We start from the raw sequence: 13,901 nt of genomic DNA, 5'->3' as shown, positions 1-13,901 counted from the left end.
TAGATGCGTTCATGCCATGTCGTAAATGCCGTAACGATTCTGAACTGTAAAAAGCTGGTAACACTTAATTTTAGTGTCCTTGTTACACACGTTAGTTAGTTTCTATAGCAATGAGGGCTGCCAACTTTTGAGTTTAGCTTGGAGTGAGGTTTTTTTGGGGGGGGGGGGGGGGGGGGGGGGGGGGGGGGAGTGTATGTAATTGTGATTGTCAAAACATTTGGTAACTAAATAGAATTTTATGAAGTTTAGTGACAACATGTTACAATGTTTACATTGTACACTGACTGGTAGGATACAGTTTTTATTATTGCTTGACAAAAAATTCAAGATTTCAATTCCATTCTTGTGATTTGATTCCGATTTTGATTCAATATTGACTGATTTGGATACATGTTTATTTTAAATTTTATTTAAAAAAATAATCTCACCTAATGCTGTAAACATAGAGGGCCCAATCTGCTGGTATTATTAAAGGTTAAAAATAATATTAAATTAAATATAATGCAATTTTTGTTATAATAACAATTATTTAATGACATAAGTAAAAATATAATAAATATGTAATATAGTGCTCAGCAAAATCTCCTCTCTAGCTATTTTTTTCTATTCAGTTAACATGCTATGGTCATTAAATGGCTTTCCTGAGGTAAATGTAACGTTATGTGACATAATTGTTCTCCTGCTGTTATATTGACCTCTTTCCGTGGTTGAAAAACACTAATTGGTCGATATTATGTATACTTTCGGTAAGTTGTACTGCATCTTTAAATAAAAAGTAACAGATGATCGGTTCACGTGCACTTGAACTGAGGCGCTCAGCGATCTGTCACGTCACATTTACAAGCGCCAAACGTATTTTTGTCTGAATTTCGTAATAAAATTGACGAAATCTAAGAGCTGAGAATTAGTTTAATATTAAAAGTACCTCTTTGCTCCGCAATTTTTCTGTGCGTGAGAAAATGGATGTGTGGCGTGAGAGCGTGTGAAAAGTGTCAATTGCGTGAGTCTCACGCTCAATGCGTGAGAGTTGGCAGCCCTGAGTAATCCAAAATCAAACCTAATCCTAACCCTAAAGTAAGTACATGTAGTTAATTCATATTACTTAATATTACTGCAATAAAGACACCTTAAAATAAGGTGTAACCAAAAAACCTTAAACTCATGTAAACTCATACATTTTTGAGAGCTGCGACTTGCTTGTACCACATGGCCGACGTACCGCCTGACCGCTGCAGATTTAAAGGGTTAATTTAGTTAACTGATGAAAAAAAAAAATCTGACATTTATTACACTGTTGTTCCAAACCTGACTTTTGTTCATCTTCGGAACACAAATGATGATCTTTTTAATGAAATCTGAGAGCTTTCTATCCCTCCATTGACAGCCTATGCAACTACCACTTTCAAGCCACAGAAAGGTAATTAAAGACGTAATTTAAGTAATCCATGTGACTCCAGTAGTTTAACCTGAATTTTACGAGGAGACGTGAGTGCTTTGCTTACGGACCAGAATTATAATTTTTGGTTGAACTAACCCTAAAGTGTGTTCAGGTGTGTGCCTGTGCATACCGATCGGTGTATGACATCAAAGCACTGCAAGGCAAAGCATTCAGAGCTTTATTTAAGGTAGGCTAATTATGACATGGCGTGAATGCAGCTATTTTCAATGATAGCCTATCTGTCAGGATTTTTTAAATGTAAGGTATTCCACAAAATATGAACAATAATTTCGAGTGTAAGCTCCAGGGGGCAGCATTGACTCACAAAACCATCAAAAATCAAACTCTAAAGAATATATATTGGGACTAAAAATTATCACCTGTTGTTTTTGATTTTGAAAACCAGTCTGATTGATAGCAGATTGCTTCTGCTCTAGCTTCTGAGATTGTTCCATACAACACAGATGTGTGCAAACAATCAATCTTAGCACAATACAGTGTGCAAGGTAAAAATATAAAGTGCTTTTCTCTCAGTAACCCCCAAAACAGAACAAGAAAACCCGATACACTACAACCCACTGCTCTCATTTGTAACTGATTCACGTGCTCAATTCAAGTTTCACTGCTTTGCCTTTTATTTTATTTTTTTCACAATGCTTCAAGGTTAATTCTAGGAGTTTTGATTCTGAAATAAACAATCAGTTCTCATCAGCAACATTTGTCCTAACGACTTGATTGAGATGTATTTGATGTCTGGAACGGCACCATGGAAATGTCAATGATAAAAACCAACGCTAAACAAAATATTCCTCTTGTTTGATTAAACACAGATTTATCTAGTTCTGGCCTGTGTGGTGCATGACAGACGTTCACAGTTACTGATGGCTGATGAGCAGTTGAGTTGAGGTAAGTGAAAAGACCAGGGCCTGTACTATAAGGCCATCTAAACTTCACTCTGTCTTCGGATTCTGGTGGAGAGGTTACGCCCCGAGCGGCCCGTCAAGCTCAGGTACTGCCTCAGTAGCTGACTCACGCGCTTCTGGTTGTTCCACTTGCGGGCAGATTTCCTTATCCCTATGAAGCCACCGTAGCGTTTCTGCAAAGGCCTCCCGGAGCTCACGAATTTCCGGAAACCGTGACGACCTTTAATAAAACCTCCGAAACGCTTGGATACGCCCACGGCTGCCTCATCGCTCTTCTCTTCTCCTACACCATCCTGGTCCTCCTCTGTCCCCGGGTCAAGGTCTGGGTCATATGAAATTCCGAGTTTCTCCTCCTCAGAAGGCTTTTGGCTGCGGAGTGCTTGCGCGGCGTGTCGAAACCGCTCCAAAGCCTCAGTATACTCGACACCATTGTCATTCTCTATGCTCACTGTGGCCAGAGGCTCCACTTCATCATCGGAGCGCTTTGAAGTTTCCTCCTGCTGTAACGGTAGTGGAAGCTGGTTCAGACCCGCTGCTTGGTAACACAAATCCCAGGTCAATGCAGGAGAAGCCTGTGCCTCACATTCCAGGATACACACCTGCAAAATAGCAGAGATTGTTTAGTTTTTTTCCATGATATGAAAAATAGTTTCATAATAGAGATTTTTTTCTCTTTAAAACAGATAGATAAAATGGACAATTAGGCTACTCATCAAAATGGACTGGACTGAACACAATTTTAAGGTTGAAATGATTTCCCTCTTTGTAATACAGTAAAATAATACAGTATTCTATTTGAATATTAAAATGTAATATTTATTACATTATTTCTGTGATGGCACAGCTGAGTTTTCAGCATCATTACTCCAGTCTTCAGTGTCACATGATCCTTCAGAAATCATTCTAATATGCTGATTTGGTGCTCAAGAAACCTTTATTATCATCATCATTATCAATGTTTAACAGTTGTGCTGCTTAATATTATAAAAACTATATTTTTTGTGTATGTTTATATTTTGTTCCATTAAAATAACGGATAGAAGAATATAAAACATTTCCCATTGAAAATGGAAATATGTTTTATCCTTTGAAGATGTATGATGTTTTTTGAATTTGCCCTTTCTAATAAAAAATCTAAGTATAAAACATTCCTAGTGGCACAATGCTGCATGCAAACAGTCTTACCAGTGCAATGAGATGTGAAATGATATGTGGCATTGGTGCAAGAAATTATATGATAATTGAGTGACTAGAATGGGATAAAAATCTTTATTATGTATGCTCTAGACAAATGCAGGTTCTTTCCTCAAAATGTTCGTGTGATGCCCTCTCTAAAGACGATCATGTAGCGTGAGCCTGTTTTTTATTATCTCCCATTTATAGGGGAAAGTAGATCATAAATGGTGTAGCGGCTTATACCGTAGCAGTGGAGTGAAACTAGAAGTTGCATGCATGGAAAGTAATTGGCCATTGCGAATTAAATGTCGATTGCATCTGAAAAACAATCAGATAGAACATAAAAGACAATATATATATATGGGGATAAGAAAAACAGATTTAGCATGCACTGTATGTGAGTGTGAATATACTGTCTTCATCTGTTGATGAAATGTTAAAGTCTGACACCATTGTGGTGTCACAGAGGAAAACCATGCCCAAAGGGACGCATCTGGTCACAGAAAGAGCGCCCCCACCAAGTGTCAATCTCTACCAAAACATCAGCAGCTGACAGCACCACAGCAGCCAATTATGGGCATGCATTACCCCAATCACCCCAGTCACAGCTGTTTGGTCTACACAGTCATTAGCAACTTCATTACAGCCACTATTGTGACAAAGACCAACTTTTAACAAAGTTGATTTGTATTACAGTTTTCTCATCCACAGATATCTTATAGACATATTTGATTTATTACTTGTTTTATTACAAACACCACACACATATGTGCTTGCTGAGCATTTCATTTCAAAACCATGAACATTAATAGGGAGTTTGTACTTTTCTATTAGTAGACGGGGCACTTACCAATGTATTAAAAGCTTGATGTTCAGGTAGGATGAGTCCACAGGTTAAACAGTCCCCTTGGCAGTCGCTGTGACCCGAGGAGCACAAGCATAAGAGCAGCAGGGTCCATAAAGGGGTCTTCATGACTTCTTCACGGAACACGCACCGGATTAAACAAAAGTGAGAGTAGCCACTGGGAGCTCTGATGAAGGAAAGAGAAGAGGGGTGAGAGGTTTGACTGGTAATCATTTTCTGCATTAAACAACTACAGTTTACAACTTTTTGCTGTAAAGTCTTCTACAGATACTCTAAGCACTTTATAGTGATTAAGACAGCGTAGGTTCGGAGCAAAGTAAGTAACAGAGCAAAGTTGAAGTGGTCCCAAGAAAAACTCTTAAAAATGATTATGCAAAGCAACTGGGCTCCGGGATTGTAATTTAGTCATATTTGCCCCTTGGCTTCATCTTGCGCACTCATTTTATGTCTCCAGTTCTAGCAGGGCTTTTTTTTTTTTTTTTTTTTTTTTTTTACCAGGGGTCTGTGGAAGGTATTCCAGGGGCTCCTTGGAGATGATTGTTACATGATATATATTAATATATGTATTTTTTATAATAATTCAATTTTTTGACATTTCTAACTACACTACCGTTGAAAAGTTTGAGGGGGAAAAAACTTGAATCCTGAAAAAGCTCAACTGCACAATCCATTGATAATAATAAGACATTTTTCTTGATATTAGAAATAGAATGATTTCTGAAGGATCATGTGACACTCAAGACTTGAGTCATGGGTGCTGAAAATTCAGGTTTGTCATCACAGGAATAAATTACATTTAAAAATATATTGAAATAGAAAATATTTCTCAAAATTACTGTTTTTTTTTATTTATTAAATAAATGCAGCCTTGGTGAGCATATGAGTATACTTCTTTCTTTTTTCGGCTCTAACCTTTCTTGTATTATCACACATTTTATGATACAATATGTAAATGTATAATATATGAATGATCATTTGCTAAATATTTTTGATCTAATGGGGTAATATTCTTAATGAAAGCAATTATGAAGTGTGAGGCTTCCAATCAATTTCCGGGATATGTAAAGTTTGAAAGGTCTAGTACATTTTACAAGGACGTTCCCATGCACATCCAAAGCCAATTTGACCTATAGCTAATCAGCTCCTTTTTTTTCACCCTTGTCAATCAGCTAAACGAATTCCTGCTAATCCCAGATATTAGAACTGATAATCTGGCACTTTAAAGATAAACCCTGCAGAAATGGGTCCATTTTTCACATAAGTCAAACTCATGTCCCTCTGGAGATAAGATCAAGACACGACAATCACAATGAAGACCAAAGTCTCAATCAAACCTATTTGCAAAATTCACGCATGAAAGTATAATGATGTGGATCACCACCACCACTGAAACGTCAAAATTCGCAAGCCACCATCTGTTTTTTTCCCCACACACACTGAAGTTCATTAAGGAAACTCATCATAGGCCCTAATTAATGTCTGAATTAACGTGTGTGGCATAATGAGAAGGAAATGAGTGCGGGAGAGAAAGAGCGGGAATGCAGTTCCCATCAAACTCTGACTCACACACTGCGCCAGCACACATTAGTCACGACCGCATTAGGAGAGAAACGCACACATGCGCGCACCTCTAAAAGCTTTCTCTGATGAAAGCCAACAAAAATCTTTCGGCGGAGCAGTGATGAAAAGTTGACAATAAAAGCATCTTGAGATGTCTCTGCTCAATGAGTATGTGTAATTACAGCCCCTCATGTGGACATGGGAATCCAATGCACTCTGAGGGAAGGACTATCAAAAAACACTACATAACAAAAAGTTTTCCAACCAATTAAATCCCTTGCATCATTAATACAGTTCAATTTAGAGAGTGATTTGAACTTTTTTATGATCATCCCCTGCTATAATATCCTATTAAAAGTGTTTGGAGGAGATAATGGAAATATGAAAACAGCTGGAGGGAAAGTGCAAATGCATCAACCCTAGCAACTTATCATCTGCAATACTAATTCGGTGCCTGTATACCCAGTGAAAAATAAATATAACAAAATGCATTTGACAAGTAAACTACAAATACATTTACATATTTATGTACTTATTATAAATACCCTGCAATTGTACTTTTGGTATACTAAATTGATATACTTAAAATCTACTAATTTTGTACTAAACGCACTTTAGTTATCCAGAAATTAGGTCCAACTAAAGATATACTTAAGTATATATGATTGTGCTAAAATGGCACTATTGCAAATATATAGGTACACTTTAAATATCTTGCATTTAAAGACTGATATTATACAGAGATCATACTATCCTAATAGTGATATTAAAATGCATTTTAGGTTTAATATTATGAAATGTGCATTGTGCATGAAGAAATATATTCCAAATAAAGTTTAATTATAATATTTATATCAGTAAGTCTCAAGCAATATGTCAGTCAATAGGCCCTATGTTAATGGTAATGTTTTTTAAATACATTTTGGTATAGGTATAGGGTTATTTTGCTGAGAAATAGAAGTGTCCTGTTTGACCTAAGGTACCTATTGACCCCAGTTTCATAGAAGAGATAGAAGTCGTCGTTTCAAACCTGTATGACTTTATTTCTTCTGTGGAACACAAAAGAAGATAATATAAGGGAAAGTTAGTGTCGTTCGGACCCCATTGATTTTCATTGTATACTGACAAAGAAGGTTTGGAACGATATGAAGATGAGTAAATGATGACAGAAATTTTATTTTTGGGTCAACTGTGTGTCAACCGCACGCGGTGATACATTTCCTCATAGGGAAGGTGCTCTGTCCACAGTCTTTGACTAATCTAAGGGAATGCGACTAATCTGATTTGATCAGTCTGCTCGCTCTCTCCTACAGCCACCTGATCGTATCACCTCCACGGTAAACACCAAACCCCATTCTCATTCTGTCCCCGCGCCTTGGCTGAAACACAACTGCTTTTAGTCACCACCAGATTCTGAAAATCAAGTCTGCTGCTTTTCTTCTGCTTTGTGTTTTCCCGTTTCTATTTTTGTAGGTCAACCGTGTCATGACATTTCAAGAATCAGCAAATAAGCTAACAATTACTTTTGTTTGTTTGTTCCACATTAGATGGAAGGAAGAACGTGACCTCTTTCTCATTTCTCATCCACATTAATACCATCCGCTGAATGCACTTCACCTCGGATTTCTTACACAGTAAATGATAGCTCACCTGTTTGCTACATCTAGCAAATCTTTTTTTTTCTGTCCTTCGCAATAGCATCCTATCAAAATAATCTAGGTTCTCTTCTTTGTCATTACCATTTCCGATGAGGAATGGGGGGATTCGCATTGTTACTTTAATTGAGAGCACAACGATAGCCAGAGGGCTCAGAGTCTGCAGTCCCGTTGCAGATGATCACGGTTCCCCTCCACACACACTGCCTCTTCACTGGCAGAACAGCAGCAATCATTGCATTATCCTCCCCGTGGCCATGACAATGAGCATAAAGAGAAGGGGGAGGGAGTGAAAAGTTTCTTTCTTTATTTATTTTTGAAGAACTATTTGCATGATATTTCAATTGCGAGGAGAAAATGCAATAAATGCCACTGTCATCACCTTTCAAATCAAAAGCAAAGGTGAAAGTAAATGCAAACATCAGACACACATCAGACGGTTTGACTCATGGAAAGTCACAATTCCTTCACAGGGTTTGCGATTTCAATGTGAAAATGATATAGGCATCAGAAGCAGTTATGATAATAATGCTCACATGAGCTGTGGAGGTGTATAAAATTCGAAATTCTATAAAAAACTATGGCATTTAGTCAACAGTCTTAGAGTCCAAGTTAAGGAGCAGCTGAGAATGGGATAAAATACATTCAATTAAGTCTCACAATTATGCATAATTACAAACGATGTGGTTATGGCAGCTTCAACCTTTTACTAGTTTTATCTAAGTGATCCCTCGATTCTGTGCAGCTCACAATTCTTATTGCAATTAATATTATATATGTTGCTCAAGCTTAAAAGTTGACAGCTTCTGTAAATCCAGTGAGGGCATTCATTGATTAAATAGATTTTATCTTGCCAATATAAGAGAGCACAATTTTAATTGATAGATGTACGTAATTATGCATGCAATGCTTCTGGTCTAATGGATTTTTGGGTAAAAATCAATTTAACATGGCTCAGGTAATTAGGAAAACTAGTCTCCCTAATGCAGTGCAACGTTTTAAAATAATTACATGAAATTAGACAAGCAGCTTTCAGAGGATTGGTGCATGCATTTATTATGGGATGCATAATCTGTGCAATTTGGAAGATTTATTTAGATGCGTCTTGAATTTGCCTTAGTCCTCAGATGCATTGGTTTGAAAGATATTGGTATTGGATACACAGATATTGGTTTAAAATATATGTCCACATGAATGCATGAAGACATTTTGCAGGCCTTAAAGAGAGAGTGCTTCTTACAGAGAATTTGCAAATAATGAATATAATAATAAAGGACAAATGAAGTTTAAAAAGTTAAATAAAATTATGTTTATATACAATTATAATCAATACATACATTGTTATATTCCTTAATTTGGGTAAAAATAACATTTAAAAATGATCTAAAATTCAGCTGTATCTAGCTCAATCTATCTTCATTTACATAATTTCAAATATTTTGTATTGTTTAATATGATATATCGTTTATAAACACAAAATATAATAAAGAAAATTAACCATAATTAAAAATGAACTAAATTTTGTTAACAAATAAAATCATCACAGATAATTATATATAACAGTTCATATTTGTGCCTTGCCTTCACAAAGAATACTTTGCATCATGCATTTTATATATATATATATATATATATGTGTGTGTGTGTTTTATATGTATAAATATATATAAATATGCTTGTGTGGGGTCATATATATATTTCATTATATATATATATATATATATATATATATATATATATGACCCCACACAAACATATTTATAATTATCAATTATTTATTCCAGTCTTTTTTATTATTGATGTTATTTACTAGTATAAATTAAATGTTGTCTTAGAAGCTGAAAATATTAAATGAATAGCGCACTTGTTGCTATTCTGCGCAGGCTGAAATTTCATAAAAAAATTGGAATGAAAAATAAGCACTAAATACTCTAGTTGATTAAAGGGAGTCTCAGTGGACACATTGTTATAGGTTTAGTTTGATTACAGCTGTAAAAACAGTTATCTCAGAATTGCTGCTCTTTCCCTCTTCACTGGCAAACCCAGCGCAGACACTCAAGTGTCTGTGATCAAAGCTTTGTATGGAATGCATTTGTTAAGTACTGTTGTCTAGTGTTATATGCAAGTTCAATCAATTGTAAGCGGACTTAAAATTTGTGAGAGATTTTTTTTTTGTGAGAGGTTTTATTTTTACAATAAATCCATCCTTTGGAAAAGTGGCTTATTAACCAAAAATTTGTTTAAAATAATAAATAAAAAGAAAGACAGATGTCTGCAAATGAAAAACTTAACAAAAAGTTTACAAGCAACAGCAAGAAATTCCAGCCACATAGGTTAATGTCGGTTAATTGGTAACCATGAAGATGATTAATGAGGAAAAGCCATGAGTAATGGAAAAAAATATTATTTAAAGAGCAGCACTTAATATTAGCTCATTCGCACCCCCATAAGAAAAATATTGACTGTGAATGCAATTGCAGTCATTATAGCTTCAACAAATATTAACATAAATAGACAAGCAATCAAAAAAAAAAAGCGAGTAATCACAAAATACTCGTCACATCAGGAAAAAAAGAACCAAATGACCCAATAAAACAGGTATAATCTGCATTCTTTCACTGTGGAATTAGAATCAATGCAAAAATACAGGCATCACCATGACACCTTGTTTTACCTGCCGTCTGCGATAAGGGGTTGTTGTCAGTCTCTCTCTCACTTTCAGTCTTGAGGTGTGGTGGTTATGTCCAATCTTCAGCTTCTTGGTTTGTTCAACTGCTTGCCTGCTCCCTTTCTCTCCCCTCTTATAACGACACACCCCTTCCACTGGTTCAGCCCCCCCAGTGTCGGTGGATGGGGCTACACCATGGCAGGGTATTACGCACAACCTGGACAGACATACAACCCTTAGTCAAGGCTGACGTATAGACCAACGTCACCTCTTTCTCCATCCCAAAAGATAGGACCTGGGCTAAAAATATGCATCATTCAATTTGTATATCCATTCAAAAAATCATTGGTTTTATCTATTGACTGAATATGTCCAAACATAGTTCCCATCAATTAACTGATGATAAGAAACATAGATAATGTTCCTTTAACAAGATAAGCGCTAACTTGGGAGTGAGAATTGCAAATTAAGCCTGAGACGCAATTTACAGTTGAGCGGTGCATACAAGAGAAAAACAAAATCTCCCAGAGGCAAAGGGAAGTCTCGGTGGACGCTGACACTTCACATCCACTCCAAAAGGAAAGACGGGATTGTACCAGTAAGAATAAGAAGACAAAAAGGAAAGCAATGTTTAAAAGAGTAATGAATAATACAACTATAAAATTAACTTGATTTTATACAGCATTTAAATAAAATGTATTTGTTTTTAATATATCAGCCTTAAAACATACTTCATTGGTTCCTTGCAAGTTGCAATTTGAAATACAATTGATCTGAATTGGCCACAACCCACAGGAAGTTGACTTGGAGAATGAGAGGAAGAAGAATTTACTGAACTGCAATTCTTGTTCAGTTCACTTACACTTTGGTCCACAAAAGCTAATTTATTAAATATGATGTAATTTCAATATTCAATATTCAAAGTCTTTCTTTACAAATATTCCTTTTCTAGTTAAATATATAATTCCTACACTGTGAAAAATCTCAACTGATATATATATTATTATTATTATTTTGCATTGGCTTTTTTGAGTTTTACTTACTTTTTAAATTATTTAATTCATTCAAATACATTGGAAAAATCAATCGGATAAACACACTAAATTAAGTTAAGTTTAGAAGATTTTTTTTTACGGTGTACTTGTCACGTATGAGGTCAGGAAGAAGACGAGGTGAGGCACAACGGATCTTATTTACAGTACTGTTAACTTTAATATACTAAACAAAGCAAAAAATACAATGAAGACAAACACTAGTAACAGTGTGAGCAAACACAAACAACACCAGTCAAAAAACAGACTCAACTGAGGCAATATATCAAGCAAACTCAATGAACAAAACAAGGATCAGGTGTGTGAAATCAATGAAACAATAAGTATCCATGACGACGACAAATGAAAACATACTTAGCAACCATGACAACAGAAGGAAACACAAGAAATATTGTGATACAAACTAAAAATCCACGCAAAAAAACCCCCTGAAACAAGAATGTGACAGTACTACCTTACATTAAAATTCAAATTTGAGTTTGCTCAAATCAATTCACATTCAAATCCAGGTAGACCAGCAAAAACCAGCTTGGATCTGGTCTTTCCAGCAAGGATGTTGTGATCTTACATAATGAGCATATATAAGCATGCAAAGCCATCAAAAAACACACGAAATCCAAAAAAGCATCTGGGAAAATTGAAATACTGTAACATTGCATTCTAGCTGATAATTACTTGAATGAGCACAATATAATTGTAAGTGGTTCAGCATTAGAAAAAGCCTGTTGAAAAATAAACTAATTTGGGAAAGACCAGTAGCTAATATAGGTCTGGATAAGAGCACACTTTAAGTAACAATAGCTTGCTTTGATCTTCCTAATCATGTAATTTCAGAGGCTGTTAAATAACATGGATTAGATGCAAAAATAAACACAAATCCTGATTTGTAATTAATCTCTAAATGCACATAGTGATTATAAAAAGCACGTGTCATGCATTTGTGCCACTGATGAAATGAACCAATAAGCATCACAATTATTAATTTGATGTGTCCAGTACTACTCAGTCTTTGATAACTCGTTCCTAAATAATAGACAACCAAAATAATCCACCACCTGAGTCCCTGTCCCATGCATTTGCATACTGTTTCATGCAGTAAGTCTGGAATTAGATATTATACACAGACAAACAGAAATGCGCCTTGCCGCTACAGAGGAACTCATCAGATTCTGTGCCATATCATATTACAGCAGTGGCTGAATCACGGAACCAGCACCTGAACGCATTGTGGTGAGATACCACCTCAGAGTAAGATTGAAGTGAGTTTACGCGAGATATGCAATTATACGAGTAGGCTTATTCACCTCTGTGACGCAGAATGATTGGGGGGCCTCAATGTTGTTTCATTCCCTTCATCATTCCAGGGCAAAGTTTTATTGTTATATGAGGCGATGAAGAGCACTGAGGCTTGTCCGTCCCTGTGAGACACTACTATGTTTTATGGGAAGCCCTAGGCAATAATTTTCAATGATGACTATTAATTCTAGACAATTGATTTAAACAGAATGACCCAAAGACATGATTCAATAATTATAAAATATGGGAAATATAAAGCCAGTGGGTGAGAGAGATTGAGGCTATAGAATTTTCTCAAGGCTGTTGAAAATCAGCACAAAAATAATCTGAAAGGACTAGATAACATATGGCACTGAGCCGGAATATATCTCAGGACACTGACTGGATGAGGAACGAGAAATTCTTTGGTTATTGGTTAGACATAATGTAGGTGCCGCTATAGTTAGCAGAGAAGTAAAACTAGAAGAAAATAATTGGATGGGTATTTTCTGTAATGTGAGAATGGGAGTGACAGCCTGTTCAGACAGTGAGGGCAGGGGATGTTCTTGTGCTATCATAGAGGTTTCCTTATCTGTGTCTGACATTTTGGTAACTTTAGGCAGGCATTAAAGAGCCACCTTGTGTCAGGGATTTTTATCACATTTTAAAAGTTGGAAGGACTTAGATTCTTATGGGGGATTTTAGTGCTTTTAACACAAAATAGCTATAGAATTACTGTTTAATCCCACTTTTAAAGTTGGATAATCCTTGATTCTGATAGGGTATATAGGGGAGACCATGAGGTGTCAAAGAAAGAAAGAAATATAGAAAGAATGAAAGAACATAAACCCCAAATGATTTAATATTTCCTCTGTTATTGCCCTTGCAAAAAAATAAAATAAATAAATAAATATTATGGGGTAAATTGTCCTAATGTAACCTGCTATAAGGCTATTTTTTCCAGCTAAATCTTAACAGCAACAATGTAAAAGGAAATGTACTGACATGTCAAATAACTGTTTTGACCAACAAATTGTATAAATGTACAACATTTAAAACACGTGACAACTTGCCCCGACATTATTTATTAGTATACTACTACTCTTTATCTAACTGCATGTCAACCTACCTTCATGTAGCTGCGTCTTGTCTGAATGAATGCGTGGTTTTGTTGTGCTTACAAACAAGCGATAACAAAAATATGATTATATTGAATTTTAAGTTTAGAAAATTGAATTCATAATATATAGGCTATCATTTTCCAAACTATATAATTTAACTGGGTTTTA

General features: G+C 35.7%; 1 protein-coding gene across 1 annotated transcript; it reads right to left on the bottom strand.

Annotated features, from left to right (window-relative positions):
- Positions 1 to 190: 190 nt before the first annotated feature.
- Positions 191 to 13,798, bottom strand: pnocb (prepronociceptin b). The gene is made up of 4 exons (XM_084091301.1): positions 13,742 to 13,798; positions 10,292 to 10,502; positions 4,388 to 4,568; positions 191 to 2,960 (listed from the first exon to the last, which is right to left on the bottom strand). The coding sequence occupies exons 3-4, from the start codon at positions 4,508 to 4,510 to the stop codon at positions 2,382 to 2,384; spliced, it is 702 nt and encodes a 233-aa protein (XP_083947427.1). The 5' UTR covers positions 4,511 to 4,568; positions 10,292 to 10,502; positions 13,742 to 13,798; the 3' UTR covers positions 191 to 2,381.
- Positions 13,799 to 13,901: the final 103 nt, after the last annotated feature.

The sequence above is a fragment of the Abramis brama genome (assembly GCF_963993115.1).
Source record: "Abramis brama genome assembly, chromosome: 18".
Taxonomy (NCBI): Eukaryota; Metazoa; Chordata; class Actinopteri; order Cypriniformes; family Leuciscidae; genus Abramis; species Abramis brama.
Note: the sequence above shows the minus strand (reverse complement) of the source record. Positions and strands in the feature narration are given on the sequence as shown.

What these genes read in the sequence shown, in the direction of transcription:
- pnocb (XM_084091301.1), bottom strand. Translation starts at nt 4,510, where the DNA reads ATGAAGACCCCTTTATGGACCCTGCTGCTCTTATGCTTGTGCTCCTCG. An exon ending in ATCAAGCTTTTAATACATTG is followed by an intron (nt 2,961 to 4,387) that starts GTAAGTGCCCCG and finishes GCTATTTTGCAG; the next exon opens with GTGTGTATCCTGGAATGTGA.